Raw genomic sequence first — 18,191 nt, 5'->3', positions numbered from 1 at the left:
GATGGGTAGGGAGAGAAGGCTCTAATAAAAAGATAGTAGCCCAAGGAATTTCCCCTAAGACCATTAGACCTGGACCCAGTACCGAGTGTTATTCGCACATCGAAACCGGCATCTCAGTCCCGTACTTCCTAGCTATGAGACCTCGAAGAGGTCTTCTGCTGTTTTCCAGGCGTCGTGTCTGTCGACCTCTGCAGCCCCACGAGGGTTAAATGAGGAACGGCCTGCCTGCAGTGTGTTCAGCTCTGATGCAGGAGCAACACAAGTGCTCCAGGTATTTCAGACATTTTTATAGCATCTACATGATTACTTCGCTCATGAATTTCACAGATGGGATTCAATTAACATTTCTTCAGGGCTCACACTATGGGAGGTTCCTTGCAAAAGCCGTGAGAGGCACCACCACTGACTTAACATTTCCCATATTAAAGTCATTCATAAATTTTAACATTCTCTTGATTATGGTTTCTATTCTTTATTCTTACCAACATATATACATATATGTAATATTGAATATATATGTATATATATATACAGACACATATTTACATGCATACATGCATACATATATTATATACACACACATATATATATTATTAATCATAAATGCAGACTTAAAAATCAGTGATTTTTAAGTTTAGGTTAAAAATTTAGGTTAAAGGAGATTTTAATAATACATACATGCATTTGCAATGGAAGTTTAACTTGAAAATTAATTTCTAAATAATGATAAAGGTTTGGAGAAATGCACCCAAAGGTCATTATCAAGGCAAGACATCCTGCTTAAAAGTTACTAGTCTATGTAATTCACACATGACATTTCTTCTCAAAACAAATGCACCCTTATTTTACTTGAATGAAAATTCGGTGCCAGCTCATATCCTTCCGAACTCTCTCTGCTATAAAGAAACTTATCAGTGTGTATACAGGACAGAAAGGGGGGGGGGCAAGGAAGTGTTTTGCAGTTTCAACTTTCCAAAGCAGTTTTGTGAACAACAGTGAGAGAGTGCTTGAACAGTGTGGATTGCCAGCCATTTTAACTGTTCACCTGCCCTTCACTACGCCTCTTCACCCTGGTCCACGTAGAAATGTACTACACAATGGTAAACATACACACGTCTTACACAGGGGTACTGGGTAATGACCAAGCATCTCATGTAAGGAGCCAGTTCTCAGGGGGTGTTCAGGACGCACTGACTGGCTGAACTACACTGTATGTGTTCACAGTACAAAGAACTGTGTAGAAGACAGGCCAGTCCCAAGGTCATGTTATAGAGCACGGCATTTGAATTCTACTTGATGGTAACTCGCTTTTTCTTACTGCCCACTGCCAATTAAATATGTGAACAGAAAGGGAGTAGACTCAGATAAGAGGGGATGTGAGAAGAAACTGGGAACAGTAGAGGGAGGGGAAAATGTAATCAGGATACATCATGTGAAAAAAAAATCTATTTTAAATAAAAAGAGAAATGTTCATAGAACTTTTGTTTTATGCCTGGGAAGCAGGACACCGAACATACGCAACAAAAAGTTGTATATATATTGTTTATTATATGTAATAAAAACATGCTGTTTGGTTTGGGCTGGTTCCCGAGTGGGCACATGGGAGCAGCGCTTGCAGCGCGCCCTGGCCAGGCTGCTGGCGCTGCTTGGCCCAGTTGGAAGAGTGGGCGCCCGGCTGTGGACCCCTGCCCCTTGGCTGCTGGGAACCTCCACCTCCTGTGCTCCACCACTCCTGGCCTTGTCCTTGTCCCGCCTCGACTGCTGCGCACGGGGGGGTGGGGTGGGGGGGTGGGGGGGTGGGGGGGTGGGGGGGGTGGGGGGGTGGGTGTGGTGGCGGGCGGGGGGGGGGCACTGTCTCAGCCTTCAGGAGCCCAACAGAGCCACTGAGCTGGGAAGTGGTACCAGCCTGGAGAGAAAGCTAAGCAAATCACAGCAGCTGAAGAAGGTTTTCCAAGAACACGGGGCCGTGGCCGTGTCACTGCACATTGGCATCTCACTTGTCTCCTTGGGGATATTTTACACAGTTGTTTCCAGTGGCATAGACATATCTGCAATCCTGCTTAAACTTGGCTTTAAGGAGTGGCTGGTGCAGTCCAAAATGGCAGCAGGCACCAGCTCGTTCCTGGTGGCCTATGCCGTCCACAAGCTGTTCGCGCCCGTGGAGAATCAGCATCACCTTGGTCTCTGTGCCCTTCATCGTCAGATACTTCCGCAGCGTGGGACTCTTTAAACCCCCAGCCACCAAGCCTTGAAGCCAGTTTCTTCTGATCTGTAGGATTTGGGTTGTTTGCAAGGTGGTTTTCTTTTTTGGTGGGGGGAGGGAGGATCAGAGGCTAATTGCTCTGTTCCCTATGGGTTGGTTTTACTTTTACCAGTTTTGGTGTTTTAATTTACTTTTTTTTTTTTTCTTTAAAAAATGATGTTCCTCACGGAACCACGTACATGACTTAAAAATGTCACCAAGGCACCAAAATGAGTTGACAGCCAGGCCTGGTGGTGCAGTAAAGCCAGCTGCTCTGGAGGCTGAGGCAGGAGGATGTCACATTTAAGCCTGCTTTGAGCTACTTAGTTTAGGGTCAGTCACAGAAGGTGGCCTCCATTCAATCCCCAGCACAAAATGGGACCGCCTACAAATTGTTCCTCTAGGTCAGTGGGGCAGAAATGCTGTCTGCAAAGCCCCTGGTGTGTGTGTGGGGGGAGGCAGTGGATAACCTTTGTTCAGGTACTTAAAAAGCAGTGGTTAAACTGCTGGCTTTTCAAACCCTGCCTCCCTTGATTTGCCTCTGGCAGCAGCCTGCAGTTTAAGATGCAGTATTCAGTAGAGCTGCCAGTGCTGCGGTTAATGAGGTGAAAATTAGCAGTCTGTAATCGTGATCCACATTCACATCAAGCCCTTGACAGTCACGGCACTGTGGGGAAAGCAGGCCAAGAACTTCTCATGTGTTTCATCGACTCCAGAGCATCCTCGAGGCTGGATGCGAGGGTCTCCTATGCCTGAGATTTCATCCATACTGGGCAGTCTAGTTTGTAAAGTATAGGAATGCTGCCCGATTATGATGTCATTACCAGGCGCCTGATGTCCATAGATAGTCTGGGGACCTCAGATACTGACATGGAAAAAGCATCCTAGCTTTCTTAGACAATCCACTTAGCTATCTGAAACTTGAGGCATTCCAGATCTGATGTTTACAATGTTTGTACCACAGAATTTTTTAGTTGAATGAGTCAGATTCAAAAAAAAAGTTTTTTGTACCACTATCTTGGGGGGGCGGATATTACTCGTTCTAACTGTAAAGAAACCATGAAATAATACAGGCTAGAGAGAAGAGAGATGACTTAAAAAAAAAAAAAACAAAACAACCCCCCCCTAAAAAACCATGCTGTTTATTAATTAATTAATAAATATATTTATAGCAGTTATTTTATTAATAAATAAATAAATATACTTATATAAATAAATAAAATCACAACAAAATAAATAAAAATAAAATAAAATATAGAAAATATTGTAAAGTATGTAATACATTATATATAACTTACTTTATAATTGTTGGTGTCTCTCACAGGGTTCCTTTGTATATTTGGAACATTACAAAGATAATCTTGGAATTCAGAGATATTTAATATTAACCATTTACTAGTCATGTAACTCAAAAGACAATTCCACTTCCCTGACTGAGGTCTTCTGGTTTACACAACACACACCTTTTAAGATTATTTGTGATGCCAGTGTTGACCACACAAAAACCAGATGCTAAACACATGGTGTGACTGTGTTCCTTTGCTATGTATCTAGTAAACGGAGACAGAGATTCACTTTTGGCATTAATTTAATGCACATCTTCCAGAGACGGAATCCCACACTGTTTCCTCATGTATGGGCTTCAGTCAAATGTCATCAATTTTGACAATCCATATTGTGTGCTCTAATTTTTTAGGCAGTAAAGTACTTTGCTGCTTATAAATAAATGCATACTTGAAGGAAATCTTGAAAAAAAAAATGTCTTGGAAGCAAACTCTTACCAGCCACCATGCATGCTGATCACTAGCCTCTAGCGAAGCTATCGTGGTTTTTAAAACAAGAATTCTATTTTGGCTCATGATATTGACTTTATTCTCATCAACATATCATGGCTTATAGTTTTGTTTTTTTTTTAAAAATGTGTTGTTTTTGGTGTCAGAAAGAAACAGACTGAATTGCTTGAGTCGCATACCTAGGAGAGCAAAGACAAGAATCCAGGCAGCCTGATGCCGGGACCTATGACATTAGCATAGATGACCCACACATGAATGCAGGGACAAGGACCTGTCTGAAAATAGTTCTCCATCTAACCCCAAACCCATGCAATGAATATTCAGCCCCCTCCCATGTGAGCTGGGTGCGAATCCCTGTGTTAGGTGCTGTGAACATGTAAACATGACCATTCCTTCTTACAGTAGAGAAGGAAGGTCTATTGCCCCATCATAATGCAGGGGTGAAGTGGAGTGGTGATTACCACAGGAATTGGGGCTTTCTAAGGGGTAGGAGTGCTTGGTGTTGGTGGCTATTGGGTTATGGACAGGAAGAAGAAAGGAACAATTCAAAAACACTGCTGAGATATTAAGCAAGCAAGGGATGCCAAGACCCAGTTGTGACCTGGGGTAAAAACAGACCCTGCAGGATAGAGTTGGGAGGGTGGCTAGCCATACTGCACTGCCCTGCATCTCTCAAGTTATGTCATATACACAGTGCTATTTATGGATGGGAACAGCAGTGAGCACGTTTGTCCTTCATTAATTCATCGACAAGAGTTTAGTAACATTTATTTTGTGCCATGGCTCTTTGGCAGGCTCCGAGATCTTGTCTCATCCCAGAGTCCATGTTTATGTGGTTTTGGAGGGTAAGATCTTTTAATTTAATAGCATTTTATACATTTTTATCTTCTTTTCCCCCCTCGATTATATTTACTTAATACTGTCATGACTCATACTTAACATTACTGGTGTCCAAGGCAAGGGCATAAATTAAGTCTAGTTTCTTATGTCTGCTCCAGTTTGAAAGTTAGAAATCGGGACAACCAAATAGTTAATAAAATATGTCCTATACCCATTTTTGAGGAAAAAAAAGCCCTGTTTAATAATAACCTGGGAGGCAAGGTTTGAGATCTTAGTGTATATCTGAGGGAAAGCAGCTTGGAGATACCATCAGTCGATACTGTGTCTCCTGGTGGCCTCATGTCCCAGGAAACCCATCTTCAGAGCCAGCCAGGCAACACCTTCATGTGAAAACGTATTCACCTGCCAACACCTCACTAGGAACTACTTCTTGGCTATCTTGGAGATACAACTTAGTCTTCTGGGAGAAGGGTGGACACAAGGGAGCTGCTTTGGCCCTAGAAATAGGATTGAGGGCATCTATGAAGGAATTCCAGCTTCCAAATAGCCGAGGCACAGTCTAGAAGCAGAGTTCCAGGCTCGAGGTAGACATAAGCTTTGCTTCTGGTAGGTTGGAGTAGATGGAGGAGGCTCTTGTGTCATGTGCTGGGGAGAAGGAAAGCGCCATTGGCCTTCTTCTCAACAGTGATACTGACCAACCGGGATCTTTTGTTGTGTGCCTTGAAATTCTCAGTGGAATAATGAGGTCGGGTCTGTTCCTCCGAGATCCCTGATATACCCTTCAATATCTGTCTTAAGTCGGAATATTCAAATATTTACTTTTGAAGATCTTGCAGAGAAGAAAGAAAGCAGAAATGTATTGGAAACTCTGGCCTTATGAAAGCAGCCATAAGACAAAAGGATTTTTTTTTTTTTTTTTTTAACAATGTAACCCAAACCAAAGCAGACAGGGCTCACTCTCCTGAAAACTCTGCAGACCACTGTCCTGTCAGATAAATCTAGTGACATTCCTAATTCGCATTATTGCAGTTTGGGGTATTTCTTCCTTCCTTCTGATTGGTACTTTCCTTTCTTTGTATTTTTATAAGTCTGAGAGCTGCTTATGGTAGATCACCCTTTGAGGTGGTTTCAAGTCTAAAAACAAATACACTCAAGGTTTTTTTTTTTTTTTTTTTTTTTTTATAAATGCTACTTTGCAAATTCAGAAGCATGCAACATACTTGTTACACAGGTCATCTCTAAAAGAGGAAGGCCTGGTCATTTACTTCAAACTGTCCATAGTTTAGAGGTCAAAACATATAAGAATATAATTTATAAGAAAGCAAAATGCTGTTATAGAAAGATGTGTGAACAGAGGTGACTTGGGAATCGATGTGCCATCAAGACATCAAAAGAGGCTTTACTGAGAGATAGATGGGTTTTTCAGCTAGGGTTTACAGATTAGTAGGAATTTGCCAGAAAAAGAAGATAGCTTTTTTTTTGTTTTCATTATTTATTTTTGCTATTTTAACTCACGATGAGTGTGGATTTTATGTTAATTTTCTTTAATGCTCAGATTTTCTGTGTTTTCTTCACAATGTGTCATATGTGGGACATAGCTGTGTATATTAATATTTAGTGTCACTATCTTTAAAATAGGTGACCCAATCCGTATAGTATAGATATGTTTTGAAAATTCAAAGAAGCAACGTGTCCAAGTGTTTAGCACATGCCTGTGTCTTAGAGAGAACTGTGTGCAGATGTGTGCCACACAACTCCAGCACAGGTGTCTGGACCAGGCTTAGAAGGTCCAGAGAAAGTAATATAGTGTTGGTGCAGAGTCCCAGTGCCCAGATTAGCATCCTGAGCTTGGCTCACTTTCTGCTTTGCTTTTCATATCATGCTGGGAATGGATGCTCCGTCTCCTGCCTCATGTCTTGTTCAGGAAGAAAGCAAATATTAATTGCAAAATCTCTATTAGATTTCTGCTTATGTTTTATGTGCCAGTGCTTTTCCATGTGGCCTCTGCAAACTGTGGGGGAACTTGAGGGGGTAAATATTTTGGTTGGGTGTTTGGGCATCCTAAGCAGGACAAGAAACCAGTAATTTACAGCCTGGCATACACGACTTGGCAGCTGATATTGCTACGGAATTAAACTCAAAAGTTTATACGAAGTTGAGTTTAATCCTCTCCACGGTGTTCTTCTGATCCAGGTCCCCATTGGCTCATATGATCTTCCTCGTCTCCCTCTCTACAATCTATTTCCCGACTGAAGTCAAAGTGGATTTTTTTAAAACTGTGAGAAAAGAAAGTAAGATGACATCAATGTGAAAGCTAAAAGTACGACATTCGTACAACAGTGTAGCATTGAGGGGCCCAGGAGATGGTTCAATTGGTAAAGAGCTTGCCTCCTGACTGTGAGGCTCTGCTCCCCAGCACCCCTGTGAATGAGCCAGGCTTGTGATGTGCTCTTACAATCCTAGTACTGGGGAGCTCGAAAGAGGAAGGCTTGGTGAGTGGGGAATTAGTCTGCCTGGTTAGCAAGCTCCTGATTCAATGAGATCCCGAGAGGGGGAGAGGGAAAAGGAGAGGGGGAGGGGGAGAGGGGAAACAGCAGAAAAAGATACATGACACTGGCTTTAGCCAGTTTGGTTATAGCAGTATACTTCACTCATATATTAAAAAATGAATACATATTCATGTACATATATATGCTATCCTTCTGGCTTTATATGAGAAATTCTTTTATATTATACAGAGCCTTATTGCCAAAGCTGAATTTTCATCTTATTGTTAGCAGATTACATGTATTTTATAAAACGTGACCTACATTTGAGGCATCATGCATATCTTCTATAATTGTCATGAGGCCCTTATGAACAACGCTTTGTGAATGCTTCCACAGGAAATTGTTTTCCTTCTACAAACATGGCATCATGCCGGAACTTGATACAGATATCCAAACCAATGGTCAGTATCAACTCTAGACATAAGTGCTATCGAATTCCAACTTATTGTATAATCCAACCTCTCTGAAAAGATTGATGTTGTTCTAAAAAGAGAAGCGATCTCAGTGTCTGCTCGGCTCTGGCTTGTCTCTCTCCCAGGACATGGGGGATGACATTGGCCAGATGCTACCTGAGCACAAGGTCATTGTCCTTGGTGGGAAGCAATCAGCATGACAGGACTTACGGATGCTGGTCATATCAACTCTATCCTGATCTTTAGTCTAAAGGCAAGGTTCTTTGCACTGTGTGGAAAAAGTAAAGAAAAAGCAAGCTTTAATGGAGTAGTTAAAATACACAGGCTTTGGCTTGTTCTGCCTTTTCCCCTACTTTAAACCTCTTTCCTATTTACATTTCCTCTCTATTCCCCAGTGTCTTTGTAAAATGGTGCTAATACCTACCCTCATGTAACTGTCACAAGGAGTAAGGGGACTGATGCGTGTAAGATTAGCTTAGGTACCTCCCGATAAGAGAACAACAGATGGCCTGTGATTACAGTCCCACCAATGAAGATATTTCTATAAAGCACACTTGTGTACACGTAGAGCAATACGTTAGGGTAAAACCAAGCAAAAGCAGCAGAACACATCTGCGCAAGACTGACATGCATCCTGCTGATAATCACAGGTCAATGTTCCCATCTCACTGCTGTGTGCTCAATGACTCCATCTAGTAGAGAAATTTAAATTCTGTGAAAAACAAAACTCTCACAATTAGTACTTAAGCCCTAAGGACTTTCACTATCATTTTTAATATCCTATTTTTACATATGATGTAGCTTAGCTGTTCATCTGACTTTTGCCCTCTATCCCATATGCTCATGGAGACAAGAGATAGTTACTGTTGATAATGCGAGTTTTCCAGTTTGGAAGGCCTAAGCAGAAATGCAGGCACCTTTCCTGAGCATTTTGTCCCGTATATGCTTGCAATAACAATGGATTCAAAGGGAAGCCATGGATTTGAAGGAGAAAGGGGCGGGTCATACGGAAGGGTTTGGAGGGAGAAGAGGAAGAGATGTAATTAAAGTACAATCTTTAAAACAAACAAGGACCTAAACTAAATACATTCTACCTCACAGCGCTGCCTCAGGAATTTATTAAGAAAATGTGCCAGGGGCTCCCCACATATTTCACTTATACACTGAAGTTGCTCTCAATCTTGGTAACACAAACTTTGTTTTGAAGTAGGCAGTCATTAATAAAGTGATTCACAACCAATCAAAATTCTAAGAATACGTGATTGTGGGTTCTAAGGCTAAAATGGGGCATCTGAATAAATCCTTCCCCCATTAAGGCCCAGGAAAGGTCAAGGAGGAGGGACAAAATATGGGGGTGGGGTGCTGAGAGGCCTTCTCAGCAGGACATGGCTGTCCATGGAACTTGTAGTTATCTGCAAGACACCTGCACAACACCAAGTGAGTTTCAAATCCATCACAGGTGGGGGGAGTCCACAAAGACCCCACCCCAAGCTAGGGAGCTATTGGCAGCTGACAGATGTCTGAGGGAGGGAGAGTCACTTCTTTGTGGGAGTTGGCCATTTGTAATTTGCCCATGCACAGCATATGACCCACGCCCACATATAGGGTCAAAGCCAGCACAAACTGCATAGTAAGTTCCAGGCCCGCCTGAGATACAGTTAGGGCTTGCCTCAAAATTAAAAAAAAAAAAAAAAGGCCTTTGCTCATGGCAACCAATAGAATATCTAGTTGCTAACTTCTCCACTGCCAGTAGACATGCGATGCCTCTTACACGCCTTCCCAGGAACATTCTTATTTTTTTCTTCATAGAAATTAATTTAGGAATACCAAGACCAAAATGCATGAAAAATATTGGCCCTGAAATAGTGTAATCCATAGAATATGAAAATACTACACTACCATTAAAATTTCACAGAAACATTGTTGCCAGTGTGGGACAATATCCATCGTATATTAGGTAGGTAATATCATCAAGTTGCAGATCGGTGTGTGGCATTGTACGTTTGTTTAGCTGTATACTATAAATGATGTATGTGACTAACAGTTTGATTCTCCAGTGCTTACGTTCCCCTGTATTCACTGACACTTCCCATCATGAATAGTTTTTTAATCATAGGGGGAAATAATAAATACACTTGCTTCTGAGAAGAAAAATCAGCTCCCCAAAGGCCCTGTAGCAATGGATATTCACAATGCTTCATCGGTCTCGCTGATCTTCACGTCATTGAGAGAGGCACAGCTGAGAACTTTTAACCTCCCAGCAGGAGTGATTCTGCTTTGGAATCCTGACACTACTGAACTGGACTGCTGGTATCCTGACAATGGAAGTTGAAAATGCTCCAATGAACTACTTTTGATTGGGTCTACATCCCCTGGTCCTTTGTACCCTCTTTTCTCCCCTACCTTTGAACAGTGGGCTAGTAGGGGGGGTCTTGAAGCATTTGAGAACCCTTATAAAAATGAGTTTTAAAAAATGCAAGCCTACAGTACACTACCTGACCTCCCTTTGCCAGCCCTATAATCAGATTGAAAGTCAAATCTCTTAAGAGAGGATGTCCCCGATTATTCTACTATAGTTAGCTCTTGCCTCCTTCCTAGAATCAGTCACTCTTCCCAGGATTAGTATCTTCTCAGCAACTGTGATTCTTGAGAATTGCATTGGCAATGTCTTGTATTTCCTATCTTCTCCACTACGTTGTAAATTCTATGAAAGTGATGTCTATATGTGTTTTATTACTGCTATATTACCAGATCTTAAAATAGACCCTGACATATAGAAGGTGCTTGGCAAATATTGCCAAAAGCTGGAACAAAATAATAATGTGACCCAAGAAACAGGAAATAGCAAAGCTAGTCCTCAAACTCTTACCCATTTTATTTATATCCAAGCAGATCAGAATCTTCATAATAAAGTTGATTAAGTTTCCATTAACAATAAATGGTGTTTTGATTGAGAAACATGCCTAAAATCTGATGACAAAGGTTTGAAGGTTCTTCATTCCCACGCCTAACCTCTAGTCCGGATGCCTCATTTACCAGCCATCTCATTTGCAGAAAGTTGTATAATTCTCTTATGTCAGACTGTCTATAAAAAAAGAGATACGCACACTGCATCCTTCATGTAGACTTTGTGAGATTATGTGCAAGAAGCATGTGAAAGCTTCTCTGAAGTTTATAAACCAGATACAAAGATTTAGTTACTAAAGAAGGGAAAGGGCATCCTTTCATCCCTAGTCCTTTCTGTGGAGCATTTTTATGTGGTGGGGAAGACATGACTGTCAACTACACGAGGACCAACTGAGCAAGGGACTCTGAGTTGTATTTGTGTTGGCTTTGATGATGCTGTAAGAAGTCTGAATGCTAAGAATGGGGTTCAAATACAACTTGTGACTATGTTTGCTTAGCAGATATTGGTCACAGAATACACAGCTAGTTTTGACATTAATATTATCCCCCTGTTGGGGTTAATGTGTCTACTGACAACTTAATCATAACTCCACATTCATATACAGACATGCCAACTTCTAGCATCATAATAAATGATTATATTTAGAGACTGTGTTTTCAAAGAGACAATTTATCAAGAGAGACAGAGACAGAGAGAGAGACCATTAAAGTGGGTTTTATAATCAGACTGAACACAAAGACCCTTATGAAGGAGCTAGAGAAAGGACTAAAGGAACTGAAAGGGTCTGCAAGCCCATGGGAAGAACAAAAGGATCAACTAACCAAACCCACCACAGCTTCCAGGGACTAACACGCCAATCAATAAGTTCACATGGATAGACCCATGGCTGCAGGTGCATATGCAGCCGAGGACAGCATTTTCTGGCATCAATGGGATGAGAGGTCTTTGGTCCAGTGAAGACTCATTTTTCCCAGTGTAGGGGAATCCCCAAGGTGCTGAGGTGGGAGAGGGTGGTTAGGAGAGGGAGCACCTTCATGGAGGCAATGGGAGAGGGGAATGGGATTAGGGAAAGAGGATAACATCTGAAATGTAAATACAGAGAATATCCAATAAAAAACAAAGTGGGTTTTAGTCCCATAAGACTAATGTTATTAGAAGAAGAGGAAATAGATATTTGTGACCATTGCAAGATGTCTTGCTTTAGAAGAAAGACCATGCAAAAACCCAGTAAGAAAATGGTAATCTGCAAGCCAGTGATGGAGGTCTTGGGAGAAGCCAAACCTACCTACATGTTGATCCTTGAAATCTAGCCTCCAGTAAGGAGAACAAATTTCCATTGACTTAAGCTCTATAATCTTTACTGTTTTGTCATAGTAGACTAGTCCAAGCCGACTAATTCATAACTACCACTCGAGATTCACTTTATAGTATGAGGAACCCATTTGTTCTAGGGTAGAAGTAAAATTTCTCCAAAAGGGACATGGAATGGGATGTGTAGGTAATTGTATTTTGTGATAATAGGTGGGTTTTAGCTTACCACCATGAAAGCCTTTAATGAATTTGTAGCTACAGAACTGCTGCTAAAGGGCAGACACATTTTTGTTCGATTTCTTCTGCAATTCTTGGAATAGTTCAGCAGACTAAAATGTCTGAGCTCTTCTGTTACAGGTTAAGAAGTACAAAAGCAAGATGATTACTTTCTGCTTCAACCAGATGTTTAAAATATCATGGGCAATGGGGAGTAATGAGCAGAGTGCTTAGCGATTCACCTCTCCTGCAGCATTTTACAAAGAAGATACAGAGGTGCTGTTCACGCTGCTGTTTGCTGTCACAGCTGGAACTCAACCTGAGGCCCTTTGGCTCTTAGAGCGGTGCCCTGGCTTCACACTTACTAAAACTTCACCATACAGTCAGTTAAATGCATGTTGAATATTCCTGGTTTTACCCATGTTGTTCATCCTATACCTGGTTCCGTGTTTTTCTCATGTCACCTGTTGCCTGTCAGTCACTTCAATTGCAACATAGACAAATTTCCTTTTGGTTTGCCCACTTTTTTTTTTTTTTCATTGCCCAAATCATGGCCATGGTAAAAATTTGCATGCAGAAATGATCATAAACCTTTCACAAAAGTAGTTTCAAATATGAATGAACTTGGCAACCTTTTGTCATAATCACAGATGACACCATGACAAGTGGCACACAATGTTACTCCATGATGCTCTGTGCAAGCATCAGGATGGAGGTTTGTGGAAGTTTCAATATTTCTGTACCTGCTTTGCTTCCTTTTTCTAAGCTCTTGGGTGTTCTTTCCTGGTGGCCTCTTCTGTTAACTCATTAAGAAACTCCCCCAGTCTTAGTGCAAAATGAACATTATGGACATACTTTTGGTTATGGAGACAAGTATAATTTTGTAGATGAAAGATGAGCTTCACAGAATTCTAATTAGGCTCTTCCTACATTTAGACCTCATCTTGCCACAGTCAAGCAGTTATGAAATATAGGTCATTAGAACAACCTACAGAATTCAAATCATTTTTCTCTTTTTTTTTTTTTTTTTTTTTTTTTTGTGATCCAGCCACACTTACTAAAACTGTTGTGCACAGATGTCTCTTCTAGGTCTGTTTCTCCCTGGAACTGTAACACCCAGCTTAGAGACACAGTCCAACAATCAAGGGTTGGTGTATATTGTCCTGAGAACTTGAGTACTGTTGTTTTAGTATAAAATCTTGAAAGAACAAGATATTCTTAATCCAATGATTCTGGAATAGTCATTATACCTCATCCAGTGTCCTGTGATTGAACAAGCACATGTAGAGAAGGCAGGTGGCTCATTCTAGTGTTTGAATGACTCTGTGTTCAAAGGGTCTTCCATATACCAAGTCAACAGTTTATATTCCAACCCAACTCACTCTCAGTTGTCCCTATGTCTTCTCAAACTGGTATGGAACTGGAATTTTGAGCCTTTCACTTGCACCATATAAACAATACCTAACTCTTTTGTTTCTTTGGTGTAGTGACACAGAAGACAAACCACCCACCCACAGAAATCTACAAATGCCAACTGCCTGGAAATTTAGAAAGATTCAAAGGAAAGAGGCAGAAGACAAAAGCCGTGAAAAAAAATAGCACCAAATACCACAAGAATTATTTCTTTGACTGAAAATACTTTAGTTGTGTCTGTTGCAAACTGAAGGACAATTTTGAAGAGTGTTATTTTCAATGCATGGATCTGATCAAAATGTGATGAGCCCAAGCATACAGGACAACAGAACCAAAGAGAGGTCATGCATAGGTGCTGATTAGGCAGAACTAGTGGCCTGTACTTGGTAAGGGTTACAAGCAGATATAAAGGCAACCTCCATGGGAGAGACAATGCATTAAATGCTCTCATCTGAAACCAGAACTATTCTTTTTTTCACATTGGTACACAAAGATGTATTTTGTGAGAAATAATTACCTATGCTAACCAAAGAACATCCCCTGAAAATGCTTCTACCTAAAAATGCCATGTATTTATATTCATTGAATTGAGAAACCACAGAACTCTATGAAATGAGTGAATATAGATTAAACATACTTTAGGAAGGCTATTTTGTTTTCCTTGTTTTTTTTTTTTTTTTTTTTTTCTTTTTTCAGTATAGCTTCTTGGAATAATTGGTATTCAGTGGGCATGGTATTATAGTATCCCTTAAGTACTTAGCTTTGTACCATAGATTAGTGCATCTCTCAACCCTCCTCAGAGAACCTTCTGTTTGCCGATGACAGTTAACACAGAGACTCACAACTGGCCAAAGCTGAGAGAATGACATGAAATGTTGAACTCTAAATAGAGTATATATTCCTCACTCCTTCCAAAGCTCAGGAATCACTGCCAAAGAGGGAGCAGAAAGACTGTAGAAGCCAGAGACAGTGGACACTGTAGGGTCTCGACACAGCAGTGCAGCTGCACATATGAACCCACAGCAGTTGTGATGACGTGTACAAGATCTGTACAAGTCCAAGCCAGACCAAATGCCAGCATGAAGAGGGGGGACAGACGGACATGAAATCCCACTCTGAGCCAAGGGGCTGTCTTGGTGATTGATAGCTTCTGGGAGGAAAAGTTTTTTCTGTGTGGTGTTCATGGTGCACCAATCATGGTCCAGTGGAAGGCCGCACACTCAAGAACATCTGGGCAGCACACATAGGGCTTAATGGTTTAAATAAAGTAAAAATGGACACAAGGTTGGGTTTTAAGGAAAGGGATCGGTCTGTAAAGATTTGGGGAGGTAGTGTGAAAATGATCAAAGCCTTTATAAAATACTCAAATGAGTAGTCAAAATAATTTAAAATTTAAATGTGGCTAGAGATGAAGAGACTGCTCAGTAGTTAAGAGCACTTGCTGCTCTTACACAAGAATCAGGTTTGGATTCCCATTAGGAGCTCCATAACTTCTTGTAGCTCTAGTTCCAGGAAATCTGACACACTCTCTAGGCCTTCTTGGGTATGAGCATCCATCTTCAAGAGAATGTCCCCTGAAACCCCCACTCCACACACACACTGGACATCCCCACTCCCTAGGGCCTCAAGTCTCTTGAGGGTTAGGTGTGTCTTCTCTCACTGAGGCCAGACCAAGCAGTCCTTTGTTGTATATGTGTTTGGGGGGGGCTCATATCAGCTGGTGTATGCTGTCTGGTTGCTGGCTCAGTGACTGAGATGTCTCAGGGGTCCAGTGTAGTTGAGACTGTTGGTCTTGCTCTGGGGTTTCCCTCCTTCTCTAAAGGAGGTGCCAGATAAAAATTTTATGACCACTAGGAAGTTACCACTCGGATGCTCTATAAAATGCACTGGCAATTTAATCCTGGGTTTACCAGAGCAGTCTCATCAGGAAGTGAGGAGGAAGGCCAGACAGGTATGACATTACCAAGACACCTCGTAGACAGTAGGAGCTTAGTAAATATGTACTGAAAGAACAAATGTGAGAAGGTGAGGTAGAGCCTTTCTGGCTACGGATGGAAGAAAATAGTATGAGAGAAAGTTGAAAGTAGGGTTTAGATACAAGCCTGTTCCATGCACTTCACAGCACCGAGAGCCAAGTTCTGGCCACTGCCTTCCTCACCACTGCACTTCCTGGCTGAGTTGCTAAATCTGCAGAACATTCACTTTTTTTTTTTTTTTGTTTTTGTTTTTTTTTTTTTTTTTTTTTGTTTATCAGGAGGCTAAGATTGGGGGATAGAAAGAGCTGTCAGTCATCCATGACAAAGGACTACAAACTAGTAAACATTATCCCATCAGCTAAATGAAAACTGATCTATTTTAATGGTGGCTTCCAACTTCCTTAGGCACAAATAACACTGTGTAACTTAGATCTGTTCTGCAAATCACCTAATGTAGCACAAATATGCCAAGTTCTTGGTGGGTGCATGGAAAGATATGGAAGGTAGAGGGGGCTAGAGTAGAGGGGTTAGGGAAGGGACTCAGAATGACCTTTTCCTAAAACTTGACATTGTTCCTTTTTAACCAGGTTCAGAGCCACTGTGCATGTGATTTTTTCACAATGGAGAGGCACTTTAGTGACTTTACAATTTTTGTTTGAGACTACCAATTTAATCTAATGTTAAAATAAATTCGCCAGTCACTGATTCTTACAGTCTAGCTTAGGGATGATTTATGTTCCCCTCCTTCCCAGAGCTCAGTGTTTACCAAGTAAGGAGAATCCTTGTATAAATATACATTATAACACAGAATTAAAGGGACATGATAATTTAATTCACCTACCTCCAAGCTCACTTGTTCTTTGTTGGTCTAAGGTCTGTTCTGGGTCAGATATTCTAGGTCAGTGGAAAATTAGATCATTTGAAGCAAGTGAAGAAATTGAGTGAGTTATGGCCCTTTGCCAAATCACATGCCCAAGAGACTAAATTAGACCAACCAGGACAGCATTAAATTCTTTAAAATTGATCATTAAATCACTCATGCTCTCCATTTGCTTGTCAAATATGGCAAGGGGTTAGATTCCTCTAGGCTATTACATTCGGAAGCAGCTTCTTGGGAGAAATGGTTGGACCCTTCATTAATATTGAATGATCAACTTGCACCAAAGAGAAACCAGCCTTTGATCCACCTCCAAGCCCTGGGACCCTGTTTCTGGATGAATGCATGACACTGGCAGTCTCTTACTGTGCCACTGAGGCCAAATAAGGAGCTGCCAATAGTATGTCACTTCTGCTGCCAAATCACACAACACAGTGGCCTTATAATTTTTCTTTCCCTGTCTCCCCAAAATGTGTTATGAACCAATAGACTATTATAAAATATTCAGGAGCATTCTCTTCTTCCCTAACAGGAATTGGGAATCAGAGTGTTTTCCTTCCCATCTGAGCAATAGCTTCTTTGGAAAGCAACATGGAAGTCAAATCTGTAAGTTCTCAGAATAGTTGCACGCATGAGCACAGGGTCTCAGAATGGGCTTTGGAAAGTGGGCACTCTGTTTGATGAGCACCTGGTAAGTTCTTCAGTTTGTGGCAGTTCTTCAGTGCTGCAAACACTGTCTCATGACTATTCCTCCTTACCACAGGCTTTTGACAATGAATCTTCCAAATTTTCCAGGACATAGGAAGATAGGGTATTTAGTGACCCATTAGTACAAGTGAGAATGCTTCTGGTCAAAGGTAGCAGGGGGTTGATAAGCAGAGCAAATCGCAGGGTTTTTCCCAGGATGCACTTTATCCAACTCATTAGAATTTGGAATGCAAGGCTCAGGAACTGAATATTCAATATACAAATGTCCTTGAAGAGGCTAAGAACTTCTACTTTGATAGCATTTCCTTCAAATGCCCATAACATGCTAATCAGTCCTCCAAATCATCTAATCCAGAACAAATGCGCCAATTCCAGATGGGATGGAAAGTGGGGGCAGGATAAGGAATGGGGGTAGGAACCTTAGTTATCTCTTGTCTCAAGACCCAGAACTACAGTTTACTCTGCTGTCTCTCCTTGTTCTCAGACCTTGAGACTGCAGATGTTAAAATTTCTCAACCTCCATAACCCTGGGAACCTTAGTCACTAAACAAAATTGAATTAGATGTATTTAGTTTTGTGTGGATCGAACACATATTGCTATAAGGCTGTGACAACTTGTATGAGTCAGTTCTCTCCTGTCACTCATGGACCCTGGGGACTGAAACTCAGGTTCTCATCTTAGCAACAGTTAAATCCTTTTACCTCCGAGTCAGAATGCCGACAGCCCCCCTTATTCTTAAAAACAAACAAACAAACAAACAAACAATTAAAAATCTCTTCTATACTACAATTGGTCCTGTGTTTTCAAAGAAGCTTGAATTACAGAAGTCACTTGCCATGCTTTTCCTGGTCCCACAGTGTAGGGGACAGAAACACTTGCTGGATATTCTTATGCTGTCAATATTCAGCACAGCAAGTTGTGTGCCGCACACAACTGACCAAAGT

General features: G+C 41.2%; 1 protein-coding gene across 1 annotated transcript; it reads left to right on the top strand.

Annotated features, from left to right (window-relative positions):
- Window positions 1–209: 209 nt before the first annotated feature.
- FAM210B (family with sequence similarity 210 member B) lies at window positions 210–2,373 on the top strand (the record flags this gene model as incomplete). The annotated part of the gene is given in 4 exon segments (XM_080930597.1): window positions 210–271; window positions 1,504–1,775; window positions 1,833–2,161; window positions 2,163–2,373. Coding segments are annotated over 4 exon segments (753 nt in total). The 3' UTR covers window positions 2,253–2,373.
- Between the last annotated feature and the right edge of the window lie 15,818 nt (window positions 2,374–18,191).

This window comes from Micromys minutus, assembly GCF_963924665.1.
Source record: "Micromys minutus genome assembly, chromosome: 16".
In the NCBI taxonomy this organism is placed as follows: Eukaryota; Metazoa; Chordata; class Mammalia; order Rodentia; family Muridae; genus Micromys; species Micromys minutus.
Note: the sequence above shows the minus strand (reverse complement) of the source record. Positions and strands in the feature narration are given on the sequence as shown.